This window comes from Rhynchophorus ferrugineus, unplaced genomic scaffold (genome assembly GCF_030347505.1).
Source record: "Rhynchophorus ferrugineus isolate W39M unplaced genomic scaffold, kcgeb_rfMv2 rfM1, whole genome shotgun sequence".
NCBI classification, from domain to species: domain Eukaryota; kingdom Metazoa; phylum Arthropoda; class Insecta; order Coleoptera; family Curculionidae; genus Rhynchophorus; species Rhynchophorus ferrugineus.
This window is the reverse complement of record NW_027472580.1, coordinates 50,379,683-50,399,545: the sequence shown is the minus strand read 5'-3', so window position 1 is coordinate 50,399,545 and position 19,863 is coordinate 50,379,683. Positions and strand designations below refer to the sequence as shown.

Genomic DNA, 19,863 nt, shown 5'->3' with positions numbered 1-19,863 from the left:
ACTGTTATAAATTGTATATAACCAACAAATAGTATAAAAGATATAAATATAATAAAAATCAAGATCATTAAAATAAAAATTTTGCAAAATCAACAAACCAAAGACCTTTTCGTTTGCTTTTATTCGGAAGGCTTAATTTGTGCAAGTACGGATCGCTTTTGAAACAGAGTTGAATATCAGTAAGTCAATGGTTGAGTACCACTAAAGCATAAAAATAGATGAATGCTTAATGATGTTTGATAATATTTTATAATAATGAATATATAATTTATGATATATTATATCTAGATATTTGTTTATTTCATGCTTTTAATACAAGGTATCTATAAATTGTTTAAATAATCATTTAAAATGTAAAGGAGTTTAAATTTATTGCATTTCACATTTTAATAGCAAATTCTTGAAATGACTAGGTAGCAATTGATGCAATTTGTAACACGACTTCTCGATAAAAATCTAGGGTTATGAGTTTTTTTTTGGGTATAGATTGATATTGTTAATTTGAGTGCTAACTCTGAGTACATTCATTTTTAAGTAATTTTTTTATTTCATTATTCCTTTACATATAACAAAAATATTTTGCTCAATAGGTGATATAAACTATATTATTAAACAATAAATAAATGGTACCCGATAATATTGAACTCATTAGCATATTAAAAATTCTATGTTAAACAAAACAAAAAGTTGTTTTTTGGTGGTATGAGTAGGTAATTAATAGTAATTAACAAGAATAAATAGATATAAAAATATATTGTATTTGTCAAGATCAATATATTATCCATAAAATCGTTTACATTTCCATCTTTTTTTACATCTTGAATAAGAAAGAGAAAATGGACGTTAACCAAACGTGTGTTTTCGTCTGTCATTATTTTATTTTAAATGTAAATTTGGTTTAAATATTACCGAAAAATAGTATTAATCAATTCTGAACAAGTATTGTACGTAGTCAATAAACAATCAGTTTATTTCTTACACTGTGTTAATCTTTATTAAAGATATGCACGCATTTGTACGCATAGGACTAATTGCATTTCTTGACATTATAACTGAGCAATACATATACGTCGCATTATCTTGTCTACCCCCTGTACGTATTTTTTTCACTGTAATTTTTATCTTGTATTAAAATTATTAATTATCCGTTATGAATTGTAATTTTACGTACTTTAAAAATTATCCCCCTCTAAGTATTCTACAGTATTCAGTTTATTGAAAATTCAATGTAATTAATTTTAAAACGTAAATAATATTAACACCATGCAAAATAGTACATCTTACATGTTGGCAACACTTCAATTTGTAACATTCAGCTTATATGCTTCAAAGAGTCGGTGGTGCAAGGCAAGGTATCAGTGGTAATGGCAGCATACACAAAACAATCGTAGAAGAGTGGGCGAAACCCAAAGTTAATCGACGGAGGTTGACAAACATTTAAAAGGATTGTGGTGAGATAAAATAAAACTATGTACAACAGTGACATCAGAACCCAACATTCACTTAAGGAATACTAATATGGGGGAGGTTCTGTTATGATTTTCTCGTTAATATCGTGGTATTCTGCCGGTATCTCACTCACATTACTATGGATTACTATGAATAAATATCTCGACATCCTCAATGATGAAGTTCTTACTATGAATAGTATATTACGCATATGGATGACAATGCCTCCATACACACATTTTCCCTGTCGGGCACTATCACCAGACCTAAACATAAGTGAACGATTATGGGGAAGATCAAAAGCAATTGGCGAATGTTTTGGTACAAAATTGGGACAACATACCTTTGGAACTAGTTAGATACTCTACGAATCTATTTAGTTAAAAAATGCAGCCGTTTTAAATGCAAATGGTGGCTTAACCCTTTTATTAATGATTAAATATTGTGTATATATCAGGTTTATTAGTTTATCAGATCAATTTATAACACATGAAACTAATGAGAAACGAGCGGCGACTAGAAGATTTACAACAGTGTGCATCACAGGATATGGTTAATGAAAGTACTTTTTGGAGAAACAGAGACGTTACTGTACCAGATATTCCAGAGCTTTAGAAGGGTAGATAATTTTAGGACACAAGACAAACTGTACTAAAGCTTGTCAGATCATTTAAAAGTTCATGTAATCGTGTAATAGTAATCATGCAAATCGTATTTTTTTCATTTTGATTATGGTTGTTTATGCAGAAGAAACAGGCTAAACCTGCCACTGATTACCAGTGGCTTAATGCTTGTCTCCTTAAATCACTAACATTTACAAAAACTATTCGTTTTACCATAAGATTCTGGACACAGTCGGAATGTAATATGAAAACAGGCCTTAGGCTAAATACAACTCAAATTTTATTATTAATACATGTCAAAAATTTCCAATCTGCTGATAATCTCAGCCAAAGTTCGATCTCCAAGGTGCTACTTATTCAATTGATAAACAGTTTGAAGAAACATTTTTCAAAAAACATTTATACAAAATTATTCATTATTATTCAAATATTAACAAGTATTGTTTATGAGGAATGTTCTATTTAAGCGTTTTATTCATAAATTACATTTTAAAAAATCTCATTCATTAACTACTTCATCAACTGATAATAAAAATTCCGAAAGAATCCCAAAGAACTTGCGTTAGCAACAGCTTCGCAAAATGTGTTTCCTAAAAGACGAACAATTTATAGGGAGAAAGAAAACAGTATCATGAATTCCATCAATGTTCCTTCCCGCAGGACATAATTTTCCGATCTGAAAAGATATGCCGTTGAAAAACGACTTATTATCGCACCTCAACACCCACCCTCTAAGGGAGGCCTGCAAAACGCCACTTATCATTTATCAGATAAAATAAACAGCAGGGAGGCAAAATAAAAGTAGAAAAATCGCAAGGCAAAAACTACACACGTTAAAAGAAGTATCTGGTTAAAAATAGTGTTGGGAACAATCTACTGAAATCGACTATCGACTGTTTAGTACTACTTTTTACTATCGACTGTTTCAGTCGCTATTTTTGGTTCGACTGTTTTTACTAGTGACTGTTTTCAGTCGCTATTTTCGATCCGACTGACTTTATTACTATTTACTATTGACTGTTTCAGTCGTTTACTTTCAGTTATTATCTTCGGTTCTACTAGTTCATTCGACTGATTTTTAACAATATGGCTTTGTCGTCCTAGGCGTATTTATATGTAATATATGTCGTTTTATGTTTTTTTGTAGTTTGCTTGTGAATAACTATATATTGTAAATTAATATAGCAGCATTTTGGAACGCTAGTTTTCAAGGACAAAAAAATTAAATTGTAAATGATAAATATAAGATACTTTTGACTGGCATAATAGGTAATACTTTGGGCTGGTATAGTAGGTAATACTATTTTGATAAACCTTCGCGATTTTTGTCCAAGCCTTTTGTTTGTTAAAACTTTTTTTCTAAAATCTTGAAAACTAAAATTAGGTTCCAAAGGTTTCAGAAATTGTATCGATTCCAAAAGATTTGAAGAAGTTTTTGCGGTAGCAGTTGTTAAAATTCTTTTAAAAATATTAACGGTAAAGAAGTGAATAAAATATATTACATAGTTGTAATAAATACATTTTCTGATAGGAAAACTCTACTTTAATATTCAACAATTTATTGTGATGGCCATTATCAAGAGCACCACAGTTTTTATTTGTTGACGAATTGACTATCACATTCTGTTATGTGTTCAACTTTTAAAGCCCATTGAAATAATGACCACCGAGTTATCTGGTGAAAGATATCCCACGATGTCTTTCATTATACCGTTAATAAGAGGACTGCAACATTCCATCAAATCCAGGAATTTAACAAATGATTGGGAAAAAAAATTAAAAAATTGTCTATTAGATGTCATCAATAAAAGACTGGCAATTTTAGAAATGAACACGATATGCGGGAAATCCATATTTTTAGATCCTAGATTTAAAAAAGCAGGATTTGGTATTGCAAATAATGCTGAGGCGATAAAAAAAGTTATCACAAAAGAGGTATCTTCCATTCTAACTTCATAAAATACAAATATAGTTCCACAACTCGAAATTCAAGAAACAACTACTGATCAGGAATATATTGACATCTAGAAATATTTTAATAAAAAAATGGCTAGAATGAAAGAAGTAGTTACTCCAAGTACTGCAGCAACTTTACAGATTAAGCAGTATTTGGAAATGCAATTTATTGGGCGTTTAGAAAACCCATTGGATTTTTGGCAAGTCTATAAAATACTCGTAACATCTGTCCCCTTGGAACGAGTTTTTTCAAAATATGGGCAAATAATTAACGATTGAAGAAATCGCCTCACGAGAGAAAAGTTGAATATGATAGTATTCCTTAACAGTAATTTAAAAATATTTTCGTTCAAAAATAAATAAAACTTTTATTTAAAAAGGGTCTGGTAGTTATTCTACGATCATTTTTAAGTTCGTCATGAATATCTCTAGAAGTACAAGTATTAAATATCTTTAGTTTTTAGGTTTTGTTTAAGTTGTATTGTACTATTTATATTTATTATACCATGTTATTTAGAAATAGCAATTAATATATTAAAACATGATAAAATATTTGTGGTGTTATTATTCCATTTCTTTTTACAAATCCACAGAACATTCAGTATAAAAGTAATCCTCTGTCTCGCTTATACTATCCTTGGAAAATATAAACACCTTTAAAATTAACTGGTCCAAGCAATTATCTCCGTCCTTTCCTATCTCACAATTTATACAGACAAGAATTCCTACATCTTCGTCTGACATCACGAGTGGAAAAAATCAATCGAACCGTGCATAAACCAATGCAATCCCCTTCTTTTTTTGTTTTAACTAGCGTTGGGAACTATCGACTGAAAACAGTCGAAACAGTCGATAGTCGCAAAACAGTCGATGGTCAAAAAAATAGCGACTGAAAATAGTAATTACTATATAATTACTATAAATTCATAATAACATATTCCTAGTAATATATATTCAATGAAGCCATACTACAACGTGGCTGTAGAACATTCTAGCGGATTTCCATTTGTGAATTGCTGCCTAAATGAAATCGAACCATTCTTTAAAGAAATGATGATAGGAGATAAACAGTGGACTGCGCACGACAATATGCGAAAATATTGTGGTTGAACTCCGGAAAGACTTCATAAATGGTTATAAAGCACGCACTGGCGCCAAAAACGAGGTATTAATTTATAACGAGCTAGTCGCCCCATTAATTTGACTTACTATCGTCAACTAAAGCGATTAAAAAAGACCAGAATTGGTCAATAAGAAAGGCGTTGTCTTCCATCATGATAAAGTAATACCACACATACATTTAGTAACTAGATAACTATTGACAGAATAGCCCAAAAATCTCATAATTTCTACGGTGACCAGATTACAGTTCTATTTGTATAACATCATTATACTATTTCAAGTCAAGTGCGCCCTGCTGTGCGACACAATAAACCAATTCCAGAATAACAATAAATCATTCTTAGTTATGTGGAAATTCGCATATACAAACCGATCGAAACAATTGTAAAATATCCATTCTCATTCTTCCGCTATTTTATTCAGTGCAGTTTTAGTTTTGACTGAAAGGAGACGTTTTTATCAAACTGAGTATTTATAACCAAAATACTTCCAATTATTAATTACATTACAAATCTTAAGCAAAAAAAATTACATACACAATTCTACTGCAAAAATGTCTACCAATTTTTGAGCTTTAGAAAAAGAAAAACAATAAACCAAATGATGTGCTTCGATAAGCTGACAAAGAAAAACTATCAACCTTCTTCTAAAAGTTAATTATTTGTCGTTTCGATCCACATCACCCCCGAAGATCTCCAAAGTCGTTTAATCATTTAATGGGTTTTTGCGAATCAGCTTTCGGGTTCAAACCACTGACTGTTTTAATATTTCAGTGAGCGACGATAAAGTGACATTTGGAATGACATAACAAAAAAAGGTACGAAAAGCTGAAATCCTTGCAACTTGTCGGGTCCGAATTTGTCTGATGGGTCATTCGAAATGTAATTCGATTTCTCTTCATAGTTAAGTTTGAAGCTAAGCTAAATTTTAAAATGCATACAAAGAATCACTAACACTAATTTCATTTACATTTCAAACAAAAATAGGGCACAACATCTATTTTAACATTAATAATGTTTATGTAACATTTTATAAACTGGTTTAGTTGGTAGTTGAATTTATAGTACAGAAAAAGAAACAATATCAATATATATTTCCAAAAAAATGTTCTAGAATCAAAATAACAATGATAATAAATAGCTCCCAGAAATAAAACAATATAAACCGATATAAACATTGGTAATGATAATTATTCTTTAAAAGATGGTAGTGATATAACAAAAAATATAAATACTTTTTAATTTTTTTTTATAATTCGTTAATTTTATTAATATAATTAATTAAATTGAATTAGACGGACATGAAACGTATTACAAAATGATATATTGTATGCACACAATATAGTAATTATTTAATAATAAATATATCTTTATAAAGTTGTTTTCAGTTTTTTTAAAAACTTGGCTTGTGAATTTTATGAATCATGACGTGACCTTCCTTCCCTTTTAATTAAAATTTGCACCTGTAAACCCGGTAGTGACAGTTCGAATTTAGTATGCAGCACAAAATAGATTAATTTTAAGAAACCCTAGTTTCTTAAAACTTGTAAATCTGATGTCCAAGAAAATGTTCCCTGGATTATTTCAACAATTTAAATACAACCCACTTTATAACCTATAAAAATTAAACTATAATTGACAGGCGCCTACTTGGATTATTTGTTACTTAATTTATAACTAAATGCTTTCAGACTAATATCATTCTAATCTTAGCAGACACATACCGGCAAGGAGAATGAAAATGAAATAATATAATAATAATATTGTCGCATAGATACCGACAAAAACCACATTCAGTAAAAATGTCAGAAGATAATCGATTTTTGAGCCGCCAAAGGTAGTGTTTGCTCCTTATTCTAATAGTGAAAAATGTGAAAATAAATACTTACATGTTCAATAAAGAACAAAGTAACGAGAAATATTCACGGCGGATCCGAATGCACAAAAATAAATTAATTTTCAACACAAAACATGAAATAAACTTAAAAATTTACGTACAGTACACAACAACGAGATAGTCAAAGACCGACTTCGATGAAATCCGAAAATTAATAAGGTAGTGCAAATGACATGCGCAAAATCTACAATTTATCCGATAGGGGGCACCGTAAATAAACTGATTTTCATTAAAATAAAAATAATTTTGTTAGTATGTTAGAATATTACCGATGTATTTTGTCAAAGTAGATAAGTGCCAAATAATGAAAGTAATAATACATATCTTAATACATCTAATGTATCAATTAATAGATAGTTATAGGCAACACGTTATACAATCGTATATTTCTACAATGAAATTTAAATGTATAGCTTTAATTCATTGTAGATATAATTTACTCTATTTGCCTATTAATTTAAAAAACAAATAAAATATTTACCTTTATAAAATGTGAACCCTACTTTACCAAAAAAGTAGTATTTGAGGTTAGGTACGATTACCAAATAATTATTGTGAATTATCCCTTATACGGCTTTATATACAGGAATAATATCTGTCAGTCTTAAATCTCATGTCTATTATTCTAATTTATTGAACAAGTCTTTAGCTTGAAAATATTCATTTCTTCATTTACCCTAATAGTTTGAGAAATAGAAATTTTAGTTCAAAGAGGATGATGAATCCAACCAAATCGGAAATATTGAATTTAGTTATAAGGTTAGCATTTGTTTCAGTAGCAACCTTTTGGAGCGCAAAATGGATTATAAACCAATTAGATCCAACAAATAAATCTAAGAAAAAGGCAAAAGAGACAGCCATGAAACAATTGAAAAGGTATAGTTATTAAAACCTCATTTATTAAAATTGGTTAGGTAACAGGGATTTACCATTTTAAGAATGAACTGTGATAAAAATTTGGATAATCTTAATGAATATGAAATAATGATAGCTTCACATATAGTAAATCCACAAGATATAAATGTAACATGGGAGGATATTGCTGGTTTTGATGATATTGTACAAGATTTACGTGAAACTGTAATTTTACCTATTCAGAGGAAAGATCTTTTAACAGATTCAGCTCTAACAACAGCTCCAAAAGGTAAGACTTAATTTAATATTTAATTGCATCATTTTATTTATTATCTATACATTGCAGGTGTTCTTTTACATGGTCCTCCTGGTTGTGGAAAAACCCTTATTGCTAAAGCCACAGCTCATGAAGCAGGAACATTCTTTATTAATTTGGATGTATCTTTACTGACAGATAAGTGGTATGGTGAAAGTCAAAAATTAGCAAGGGCAGTGTTCTCTTTAGCAGTGAAACTTCAACCTTGCATAATTTTTATTGATGAAATTGACTCATTTCTCAGAGCTCGTACTACCTCTGACCATGAAGCTACAGCAATGATGAAGGCCCAGTTTATGTCATTGTGGGATGGATTAATAACTGATCCAAATTGTACTGTTATAGTTATGGGAGCTACCAATAGACCTCAGGTAGGTATCAAGATTATACCTCAGGTACTATCGGGTTTATTGCTTTTATTTGCTACAAGTGTGTCAATTAATATAAAAACTACAAATATTATTTTTTATTAGGATTTGGATAAAGCTATACTTCGTAGAATGCCATCTACATTTTATGTTTCAATGCCTCACATTGTCCAAAGAAAGCAAATTCTTAGTCTAATATTAGATAATGAACCAGTGGCAGATGATGTAGATATAGATGCAATTGCTAAAAGTTCAGAAGGATTTTCTGGTTCAGACTTAAGAGAACTTTGCCGCAGCGCTGCAGTATTTAGATTGAGGGATTACTTAAGACAGAAAATTAGCACAAATATTAACAGATCTAGAAATAATTCAGAAGGGGAAGTTTTCCATGATGCTTTGCGTCCTATTACAATGGATGATTTGAAGTATGCACTTAATAAGATGCGTCAAAGTAAGATAGAATGTGGCACGTTGGCAGCGTCACGTATAGAACTAGATTGACAACCGTGGTTCATAGTGTTAAAACGGGTGCTGTCTGATATTGAATCATACAACAACGGATGTGGAGATTTCGCTTCATTGTTCAATACCTGTGTTAACTACAAGAACATAGAACTATATACTGGCGTTGAATAGATTATAAGCTGTTTTTTTTTAGTTATATAGAATCTAAATTGTTTTACTGTGGATTAATAAACTTATTATATGTATATATGTATGGGTCTTTATTTAATACGGAATTTGTAGTTATGCAACACTATATATACCCAGATATACCTAGTCTTAGAATCAATTCAAATGTGTACTTAAGTATCTTCTGATATCTGGTAGTCTTGTAGATGTTTTAAATAGATATCTTTAGGTTATTGTCAACATTTAAGTTATAGCGAAAGTAAAAAATACAAAACAGTATATTTGCTGTTTGAATATACATTATTTAAAGATACTGTATTAATGAGCTTATCTAAAGGTATCATTTTATTATCTAATAGTGACAACCGTTGAGTTACCAGGCGGTCTAGAATAATCTTTGGCAACATAATATCATTAAATGTGTAAATATTTACACAATAATAAATGATAAGAGATGTTTAAAAAGGAAAAAGATGCTCTATGAAAGCTGATCCAGCAGATTTATTTTTTATGTTTCTTAATTTGTTTATATAAATATACGTAATTAATTTTTCCTGTAGATAGGATTGAATAATTTCTGAGAAAATTTGCAAAAATTCATGGAATTTTATTGTGACAATTGTCGATAAAGAAGATGTTTGTCTGGTTGTCAATTTCAAGGTTGGTTTAAATAAGTGCCGTCAAATCTGTCAAAGAATGTGAGGGTTCTTGGGCTAAGAGACAAAGGCTGATTTAATATTACTCGGAATATTCGGTTGAGTATATTGGTGGTATTAAGATTCAATACGGTTAATATCAGTTAACTTAGTAACGCTTATTTGTCTAAATGAAAATACGGCTCTGATATCACCTTCAATTACAAAAGAGAACGGAAAATGTGATTGTGTTATTGCACGTTAAAAAGGGGCTTTGTTGATTATATTAGACGATTTACCCAATCGGTGTGCCAATTTTCTTTTTGATCTAAATTTTTTGTTATAAACGTGTTGTTTTTTATCTTGGTATATCTGTGGTGTATATCTGTGGTTTGTCAATGTTACCGACAGCATTCGCGAAGTCTCAATTTACTGGAGACTCTTCTTATGGGTCTCTGCGTTAGTTGCCGCAAATCTAAGAATAGGCAAAAAGGTTTGTTATAGCTGTAACTTAGTTTATTCATATTATGTGTATGTGTTAACTTTACTAAATAAATTAATGTTAATTTACTGAACATATCATTGTATTTTAACAGAGATTATTAAACACAAAAATGTTATGTTAAAAGTTAAATTTAAATCATATCTAAATTTAATATAATTAATAAATCAAATAATGAAACAATTAATTTGTATAGATAATATTAATGAAAATGTATTATATGTCACTAATTAAACAATATCAGTATCTTTTTTGCAATATATGTATATAGATTTACTGATAAATTTATAAAAAAATGTGCTATTAAATAAGATATTTGTGAATAAACTGTAATTTAATTTGTAAAATTGTTAGACATTTTTAAGTGTACCTGCATTTGAGTTAGATGCACCCAAAAATATATTTGTTCTAACATTGACCTCACACAATGCTATAAAAGTGATTTTTTCTATTGTAACACATGATGATAAATAAACATAGATAAGATTGTGTTAAACAGTAAAAGGAGAATCTCTGAACTGATATCAGATATGTTTAATAAAGATTGCCTGTCCTTTAGTTAAATATACATAAAAGTTGTGTGATAAAATTTTATTAATTGCTAAATAAATCTGGCTACTCGAGATACATAATATTGGGGTCATGGACAGTAATAATATATTTCTTTAAAGCATTTTTGCTAGAAATTTGAATAGCTAAAGATTTTTGTGTTCTAGGTAAATTCCTTAAGGAATTTTAGAAAATATACCTTTATTATATTAAATATGTTAATTAACAATTGTTGGATGAGACAATTTTAAGTTAAGTTGTTTTATTGTTTCAGATCTTCCTAGCAATAACAAAGAATTTGCTGGTTTTTTACCATCAAAAGCGAGTAAGATATGTAATCATATCCCAAACACTGTACTAAATCATGAAGCTGGCAGCTCAAACTGTCTGAATAGACATTCTAGTGCTAGTATTGGGCAAGAGGCGATGGCAGCCTCATTCCCCAATATCAATATAACCAATCCTATAAGGAGTTTGGTCAGTAGGAAACGCAACCGCTATATACAGGACGGTTTTAATTTAGATCTAACTTGTATCCTTTTGATTTTTTTAATGTATTTTTTATAATTAAATGATAATATTCCTGAACTTATTCTCTATAGATATCACTGATAGTATAATAGCTATGGGATATCCTGCTGAGAACATTGAAAGAGTTTATAGAAATGACATTGAGGATGTTGCTAAGTTTTTGGATAAAAAACACCCAAATCATTACATGATATACAACCTTTGTTCTGAAAGAAGCTATGATAAATCAAAATTTCATAACAGGGTACGAAATTTTCCTTTTGAAGATCATAATCCCCCAAAAATTGAAGTGGTGGGTCCTTTTTGTGAGGTTAGTGAAGCATTTTTAGGAAACACAAGTTTTGACTAGTTTGTTTATATATTACATAATTGTTTTATTTATGATACCAAAATAAATTTTTACAAATACCTGATTGTCTTAGTATAATATATAATGTATAATGTAATTGCATTTTCTAGGATGTTAAAAATTGGTTGGATAGTGATCCTCATAATGTTGCTGTAGTCCATTGTAAAGCTGGAAAGGGTAGGACAGGAACGATGATATGTTGTTACCTGTTACATACGAAGATTTGTTCAACTGCTCAGGAGGCTTTACTTTTTTATGGTATGTTTTTGTTAGTAATTCTAATACATCATTTTATTTTTACCTGTTTTCAGGTGAAAAAAGAACTCAAGACACAAAAGGAGTAACTATACCTAGTCAAGTTCGTTATGTAAAATATTATGAACATTTGGTTAATCATCACCTTCAATACACCCCAGTGACCATTTACATTAAAGAATTTATTTTTGAGCCTGTTCCTATATTTGCAAACGGCCAGGGTAACATTTCGTTTACTACAACTAAAACTCTGACGCCAGAATCTGATAGTCGTCGCGCCAAGAGCGAAATTTACAAAGTCCCGGTAGATGAACGTTCGTTCTCCATCAAATTGAACTATTGTTTTCGGTTAACGGGTGATGTGAAAATCGAGTTTTACAATAAGGTTATAGTAGGAAAAGAAAAATTGTTTCACTTTTGGTTCAATACATTTTTTTTGGACTGTGGCACTAGCGTGAATGGGCATCCATATAGCTTCAATGGAGAGGAGTGTTATGAATTAGTCTTTCAAAGGAATGACCTAGATAAGCTGAACAAAAAAGATAAACAGTATAAGATGTTTAATGAGAATTTTAAGGTCAGTAGATCTCTTATTTTAATATTGATTTTTTTCTGAATCTAGTGAAAGTTATATGGGATCACTAATTTATGAACGTAAAAACACATTTTGTTGTTTTGTCATTTGTTGTTTTTAATCTCACCAATCAAACAAAGTATTTTATTTGTTTATATTTTCATTACGTATACAGACATATGCATATACAAAACATACCTAATCGTTAATAATTAAAATAATTAATTAAAATCTAAATTAGGCCAAATAAAGGCTAAATTAGTTTATCAACTGTTTTTTAATTACTTAATTCTCTATATGCACATTAATGTAGTATTTTTTAAAATATTTATGTTATATAAACCGTTTGCGTTTTATTTTCAGACTATTTTTTTTATTACAGTAGTATTTGATATTGTTAGATCAAACATTGTGAAGTCTATAATTTTGATTCACTATTAAAAGCAAATAGTCTTAAAAATATGTAGTTTTTAGAAAATGTTTGAAAAAACAAATATAAAATGTATGTTTTTATATTCAGCTGACGATGATTGTGGAAAAAGTCCCGAGGGTAGAGAATGTTTCTTCGTATTCTCGTATCCCCCAGCCCATAACAATAGCAAACAGTACGCCCAGTGATAGTTCTGCAGAGTCCACAGATGAAGCTGAAGAGGATGGTTGGGATTCGGGTGAGCATAATCTTCTAGTTAGACAGCAATGATCATTTTGTTTGCCAAAAAAAGTCTATAAAGTTTTATCAATGAATTGAATACATTTTATGTCATCATTAAACCACAAGTACATTAACAAAATTTAGTATTGTTATAAATTGTAAAGGGATTTTGTTAATTGTACTATTTGTATATGTTGAAGGTCTTTTTAGACAATTAAAATGAGAACAAATTAATATTTTATGTCGGCTTTGTAACATCTTTGAAATGTTAACTGTTGCTTTGCTATTTTTGTTGCTCTACATATCATTCATTTATTATTTATTAACTGTTTACCAATTTTGTTCCTGGCTCACCAAGGCGATGAAATTCAAAAAAAAATCTTGCATGTTTATAATTCATAATAGTACAAACAATCTGAAGCAGGGCTCAGTAGACCATTAGACTAGGTACATTATTAGATTAACTTCAAATATTTATAGCATGAGGAAAGTATAATAAATTAATGTTGTTTACAACTGTGCTCTGTCTTCAATTTTGTCTATAATACCACTGTACACTACCATATTTACAATACGTTGATGGAAATAACAGAAAATTACTTGAAATTCAACACAAAAATACACTTCTGTTATTGATAGTCAACGTTTCTTCCCCATTCCCTGTTACTAACTGATAGTTGGTGGGTTGTTTTTGCCATTCCGCCGGGCCAGTGGGTATGGATTCAGAGCTTTTTGATCCTCGCGGTGTCGGGTACCGCATCTTGAGCGAGTGCGAGATAGCATCGCAACTGACCTCGTCCAGTGCAGAGAACCGTTCGGAAGTGGTGATGGTGTGACATATGTCGTAAGAAACATCAATTTTGTTGTTGGGTTTGGAGTTCCATTTTTTTGTGTGTGCGTGCGTGTGCGACTTGAACGTTTGTATTTGGATGCGACTCAAGCCGTTGAACAGTGGTTTTCTAATATCGTGGTCATCACTTCGAATGACACGATGTTTGATAATCAGTGGCTTTGTGTCACTACTACTGACACTTATGGACGGCTTTATGTTATTATTTTGTTTTGTTTTGATGATAATGTATAATTAGATGTTGATTAAGAAATGTTTTGTTCGGGTTCCTGTTTCTGGGCCGTGTAACAGAACTGAATTTTGGTGTTGCAGGAACTGTGCAACGTATTTTGACGCTGCACACAAACCCAGAAACAGCCGAATAAAGCACAAAACTCGTTCAAAATGTATAGATCGTGTTGTGGAGTTGTTTTTTTATCTTGTTTTGTTTTCTTAAGATTTTTTTTGTTGTCGTTTTCTATAGAGTTTTTTTGAGATTGCCGTAATTTATAACACTAACTCAATTGCATTTATTATGGCACTCGCAAAAACATTATACTACAAGAGGGTGTGTAGCATATTTCTCACATCTGTCCACATGTAAATTAATTGATTTTTAGAAAAAAAATAATACAAATTAAAAATGTGTTACATACTATCCTGTCATAATAAAGGAGTCTTATAATTGATGATTGTAAGGGAGAACAGTTATGTTCTTCAAATTTAGTGTAGTATACATTTAAAAAATATATTTTTTCGATTTCCATAATTTTTTAGATATTTTTTACATAAAAAATGTAACTGTTATGTCTTTAATTTGGTTTTTTAATTCAAGATGAGTACAAATTGCATATAGATTGTTGTTTAAGTGAAAATATACAGGGTGTTGCAATATTTATGATGAAATTAGCATTGCGTTCTGTAGGATATCGATAATTCTAATTGTGTACATGCATTTGTTTCAATTATGCGTTAGATTAATATCTTTTTTATTCATTTAATAACCACAAATTATTAATTACTTTATTTATAGCTCATAATTACAAATCAATAAACAATTAAATATTTAAAAAAGAATCTGTTGATACCCTGAATGTGTGATGTGTTTAATTTTTTTGATATCAATAATGTTATGGCTGAAGTAATAGTGTAATTAAATTTGATAGAACATATGATTAATATATGAGTTTGGACTAGTGTATGCGTAAATTACATATACAATAGGCTTTAATTTGAATTTTTTGTTATCCTGCAGAATGACATAAATTTTGAGGGGCACTTTTGGATCTACCTCATTAAAATGATAAATATAAGACAATCAAATTCATTTTCGATTGTTTCTTTTTTAAAATAATTATTCCAAGTTTTTTTCGCTTCGAGACACCTTGTACATTTTTACTAGCATTATTCTTTATTCTAATATAGGGCAGAAAGTGGCAAAAACTTGTAGCATATAGTATTTTCTGTTATACTGAAATAAAAAATACTTCTGTACGCATTTACTTTTTCGACATGTGTTTATTTTCAATGTTCATTTCGACCACTAACCCGACATTGTTGAGAATAAATTATTCGCAGGAATCAAACGAAAAGGTAACATTTTTATTGTAAGACGGGAAAGAGTGCTTTCATATAGATATCTGTTAATTAGTGGCAAAATCTTTCATCTATGACACATGAAATCGAGCATTTATTACCGGTCGCTATCTCTGTGGAAGCACTGATTTTACTTTATGTATGTTTTTTTTTCTTTTGGTGTTTTATAATTTAATACACGGAGCTGATTTTCTTTTCTGTTGGTTTTTTGGATATTTTAGTTTAATTCCTTCTCCACCATGCTATCGGTTTTAAGTTTTACTAACCTGTACATTTTACAGGGGAATCAACATACCTGTGATTGGGATCAACGTCTCCGAACGGACTAATTCTATAATGCATGAGATCGTTTCATTATTCGCTATGAATCTGAACAGCGACCAACAGCTCTCGACCTGTCGAACAAATTTGATCAATTCAGTGAAGCTTGTTTTACTGACTTGAGGTCGAGATCTGTGGAAAGCATCAGAACATTAATTTTTCATTCACTGGTTCGTTATCATTGCTTTGCTTAGGTCATTATTTTTTTGTTAATTATTAATATTTTTGTAAAAAATTAATCATAAAACATTTTTCTTTATTATTTTTTAAATGAAAAGTACAAACTATTTGTTTTTATTTTTTGATCTCAGTTTTGCTTTTACTATTATATCTTGCCTAAACTATAATTGAAGTTTGATTTTTTTTAAAGTAACAAAATATAAATATATACAGGGTGATAATACACACATGATGTCATATAATGATGGTATACATCGTAAGGCATCAACTATAACTCACTGGTTGAAGAATATGCCCTGTCTGTGTATTTTAAATAAATTAGCTTACATTATTTGCAATGTATTTTTTTAATGATGTATATATAGAATACTCATAAATTATATGTTCCAGAAATGCCATTTGAATACTTTCAAATATTTTTTTGTACAAAATATTCATAATTTAATTTTTTTTATATCCTACATAATTTGTATTTGGAGTTGGGAAAAATACAAATAATACATTTTTCTCATACTTCATTGGGTTTCCTGCAAATTTACTTAAGATTTTTTGTTTATAAAAACATCTCCATGTGTACTATAGTATACTACCATCTTTGTGATTTATGTTAGATATAGGCTATAATTTAACAATATATACAGGGTCTTCCATAATTTTATTTCATATCGATATCTGCCATACAAATTTATAAGTTTCATGTTATGGAACTCTCTGTATACTTTGGGACGATAAATAAACATACACAAGAACGTTGCAGTTGCATCGTCGTTTTGGCGAATTTAGTTAACGATGTTTTATATTATTGTTTTTTTATGACCAAATGTTTATAGACGTTAACGAATAAAACCTTCCAATTGCACTTTCTGGAAGATCGTATTGTGATAGGGTATTTTAGGTAATAATGAAAAAATACTATTTGTACCTTGAAAATTTTCATCAATATTTTTAAAATATATATAACCTGTAAATACAGGGGTTTTTAACTAATCTATCCCCTCCTAGGAAAATAAATGAAGAAAGTATTATAAATATTGAATGTTTTTATTTTGTTTCGATATAGGACTTCCCTGTATATTCTTAAAGAAAAAAATATGTAAAGTTTTTATATTAGAATTTATTGTTAGTTATTTCTTTGTGATGTATATCTTAGATGAGATACAATTAAGTACAATAGAGAAAGCCATTGGAAATTGTACGTGATGTACCGGAAGGTCCCTATTTTTATATTTTATCCACACCAATGTGATTGATATTTTTGAAGGGGTCACTTCGTTAATTAATTACGTATGAGAGTTTTCGGTACACCACGCGCGTTTATTTTTTAGATCTGAACGTAAAGGTAACTACTTAACTTACTTCAATTAGCTGTAGTGTGAATAAAGGCCCATGTCTACTAGGGTCAGATGAAAGTAAATAAACCCATATTTCACTATTTTTTCGTTTTGCTTTTTACTATACCTTTTCACCTAAGTATTTTTGGTATTAATAAGTTGTTAACTGAATGAGACTTTAAACTTGTCAAAAATGTCAGATTTTAATAAATGAAATAGAAATTGTATAGCCGGCTTGGTTGGCACAGTGTTGGTAAAGGTTCTCTTACTGTTGCGATAGTGGCAGGTTCGAATCCTGGTGGGGCATGGTCAAATTTATGTTTGTGATTGTCTTAGGCAAGAGTGCAAAATCCGATAAGGAAAATGATCCCATTTACCAGGCTGGATGAGACAGGATGTTCTATGGATAATTGCTAAGTTGGTCACTCGCTAGTCGGAAGGCTTAATGCCGACGACCGTGGTTCTGAGCCCAAGTATGTCCAGTCCAGATAAGCCCTTGTTAGTCAAAAAGGAGACTTAAATATAATAAAAATGAAATTATATAATTCAAATAAATGGTTATTTATTTAGAAAATACATTTTGTTACTGTGCCATTATGTTGAGAATACAAAAACACAGTAAAAAGTGTAAATCACATGTTAAAAAAGGAATCCAGTCTTATTAGTAATAGTCCTATCTGCCTCTTCCTCGACCTCGCTGAAAGTTACCTCTGCCTCTACCACCAGCACTGCCTTTGCCTTTTGGCGGTGGACTTTTAGGCCTTAGTGCCTCAATTCGTTCTGTACATCCTGTTGTAGTTTGGTTATTAGAGAAATAGCTAGCATAAATATCTGGCATAAAATTGGAATTAGTTAGTTCAGGCCCAATTGATAACCAGCCAGGGCGGATTGTAGAATCTTTACCAAATATGTGTAGTCGTCTTCTGCCTACAATCATCAGCAATATAACATTAACAAAAATAAAATTTCTAATATACTATAACCTACCTAAGCAAAAATGTTCTATTATATGAAAAATCTCAACTGGTTTTTCTAAACTACCATATTCAGGTTCTTCAGATATGATCAGGTCAATGTCAACATTTGCATGAATAAAATCTCCATCAGTTGATCTTCTTACAGTTCCTACATGAAAAGTTAATAATCTGATTTACTAAAATAAGCAAAATAATCAAACCTTTTATTCCCATTAAACAATGTTCCTTAGTTCTTTGGAAAACTGCTTTTGGATCTAAATTTTTTGAGTGTCCTGGGTTTTTGATATTTGTTTTTATCCAACATATATCTTCACACCTAAAAAAAGGATGCATCTTTAATAGTATTCAAATAATAATATTGAATATAGCACCTTCTGAATCCCCATTTTCTAAGGCACACTCGACCCATATCTAAACCATCAGAACTGCCACACCATAAGAACACAAAACTTCTTTGTGCAGCAATTTCTCCAACATCTAAATTCATAATTTGGTCCCATGACCAAAATTGCATGTTGGTAGCTCCCATTGTCCTTTGATACTCTTCTAATGGTGGTTCAATCAAAATTACATCAAATTTTGCATTTAAACTTTTTAAATCATAAGTGTTTAAGTCACACTTCAAGTACATAGGTGGTGTTGCAGTTTGGGATATCAGTTCATCTTTCAAACGGATTAATTCTCTAAGTTTTGGATATTCTTCAAATCTATCAGCAAGTCCTACATCTCGTATAAAATTTTGAGGTCTTTGTCCAGTATCAACAAAATGTTGGCAGTAGTCATTGTGGGGATTAGAAGATTGTGTACCCTGTATTAATTTAAAAATAATATAATAATTTTAAAATATATTTATACAAGAGGCTAGTATACTTTAAGAAATGTTGAAGAGTCCCTATAAACCATCTCATCAACACCATCCTTTTTATAATCATACTGTTCTGAACCATGAGAACTTGAAGTAGGTTTACTATGATTTTTCTTAGTAGGAACATCACCAGTTCCCAATATTTGCCGTAATTCATCGGCACTAGAGACACCTAACTATAAAATTTAATACAAAGCACATTACTTGACGGATAAATTGTATATAATATATTACCTACTGTTTGAGCTAATAACTGTTTCCTTTTTCGAGATTTTTCTCGTCGTTCTTTTAACATATCACCCATTTCTTGATATTTAATAGTAAGATGATGTTATGATGCTGTTATGATTAAATATATTTAAGGTTAGTTCCTCTTTCACATATAGCACAGAATAATTTTCAGTTGCCTATATGCAATATACATTTATATTTTTTATATAAAAAAGATTAAAAAATTAGGATCGTGTATAAAAAATAAACAAAAATAAAATCGTTCACA

General features: G+C 30.1%; 4 protein-coding genes and 1 long non-coding RNA gene across 14 annotated transcripts in view; 3 read left to right on the top strand and 2 right to left on the bottom strand.

Moving 5' to 3' along the window:
• bsk (mitogen-activated protein kinase dJNK) overlaps nt 1–7,202 on the bottom strand; it is an 82,325-nt gene extending 75,123 nt beyond the window's left edge. For 5 of the 6 annotated variants that reach the window (XM_076419764.1, XM_076419758.1, XM_076419759.1 and 2 more), the window contains exon 1: nt 7,039–7,192. The gene's annotated coding sequence lies outside the window, so the exon portion shown is untranslated. Of the gene's footprint in view, nt 1–7,038 lie in introns of all 6 variants that reach the window. The other variant, XM_076419762.1, reaches the window with a different exon arrangement.
• Nucleotides 1–19,863, top strand: part of LOC143206937 (uncharacterized) — a 194,632-nt gene that overhangs the window by 59,155 nt on the left and 115,614 nt on the right. The gene's annotated exons all lie outside the window — the stretch shown is intronic.
• On the top strand, nt 7,590–9,299 carry nmd (no mitochondrial derivative). Its single transcript, XM_076419774.1, has 4 exons — nt 7,590–7,922; nt 7,985–8,190; nt 8,248–8,588; nt 8,691–9,299. Exons 1-4 carry the CDS (start codon nt 7,762–7,764, stop codon nt 9,084–9,086), a joined length of 1,104 nt encoding a protein of 367 aa, XP_076275889.1. The 5' UTR covers nt 7,590–7,761; the 3' UTR covers nt 9,087–9,299.
• Nucleotides 9,886–17,623, top strand: Pten (phosphatase and tensin-like protein). 5 transcript variants are annotated; one of them, XM_076419750.1, is made up of 8 exons: nt 9,887–10,346; nt 11,179–11,436; nt 11,507–11,745; nt 11,895–12,042; nt 12,096–12,616; nt 13,134–13,281; nt 13,977–14,109; nt 15,972–17,623. In XM_076419750.1, the coding sequence occupies exons 1-7, from the start codon at nt 10,301–10,303 to the stop codon at nt 14,099–14,101; spliced, it is 1,485 nt and encodes a 494-aa protein (XP_076275865.1). In that variant the 5' UTR covers nt 9,887–10,300; the 3' UTR covers nt 14,102–14,109; nt 15,972–17,623. The 5 variants fall into 5 exon arrangements, with proteins under 5 accessions (XP_076275867.1, XP_076275865.1, XP_076275864.1 ...); XM_076419752.1 differs by lacking the exon at nt 13,977–14,109 and having other exon boundaries at nt 9,886–10,346; XM_076419749.1 differs by having other exon boundaries at nt 13,977–17,623.
• Mettl14 (Methyltransferase like 14) lies at nt 18,068–19,744 on the bottom strand. The gene is made up of 6 exons (XM_076419768.1): nt 19,603–19,744; nt 19,370–19,540; nt 18,871–19,307; nt 18,700–18,815; nt 18,510–18,647; nt 18,068–18,449 (listed from the first exon to the last, which is right to left on the bottom strand). Exons 1-6 carry the CDS (start codon nt 19,666–19,668, stop codon nt 18,196–18,198), a joined length of 1,182 nt encoding a protein of 393 aa, XP_076275883.1. The 5' UTR covers nt 19,669–19,744; the 3' UTR covers nt 18,068–18,195.

Bases quoted from the DNA above. Each gene is read 5' to 3' on its own strand.
- nmd (XM_076419774.1), top strand. From the start codon at position 7,762: ATGATGAATCCAACCAAATCGGAAATATTGAATTTAGTTATAAGGTTA. The intron at 8,191-8,247 runs GTAAGACTTAAT...TATACATTGCAG, and splicing joins TCTAACAACAGCTCCAAAAG to GTGTTCTTTTACATGGTCCT. The intron at 8,589-8,690 runs GTAGGTATCAAG...ATTTTTTATTAG, and splicing joins GAGCTACCAATAGACCTCAG to GATTTGGATAAAGCTATACT.
- Pten (XM_076419750.1), top strand. From the start codon at position 10,301: ATGGGTCTCTGCGTTAGTTGCCGCAAATCTAAGAATAGGCAAAAAG. The intron at 10,347-11,178 runs GTTTGTTATAGC...TTATTGTTTCAG, and splicing joins ATCTAAGAATAGGCAAAAAG to ATCTTCCTAGCAATAACAAA. The intron at 12,617-13,133 runs GTCAGTAGATCT...TTTTATATTCAG, and splicing joins TGTTTAATGAGAATTTTAAG to CTGACGATGATTGTGGAAAA.
- Mettl14 (XM_076419768.1), bottom strand. From the start codon at position 19,668: ATGGGTGATATGTTAAAAGAACGACGAGAAAAATCTCGAAAAAGGAAA. The intron at 19,541-19,602 runs GTAGGTAATATA...TAAATTTTATAG, and splicing joins AACAGTTATTAGCTCAAACA to TTAGGTGTCTCTAGTGCCGA. The intron at 18,648-18,699 runs GTTTGATTATTT...CTTTTCATGTAG, and splicing joins TTGTTTAATGGGAATAAAAG to GAACTGTAAGAAGATCAACT.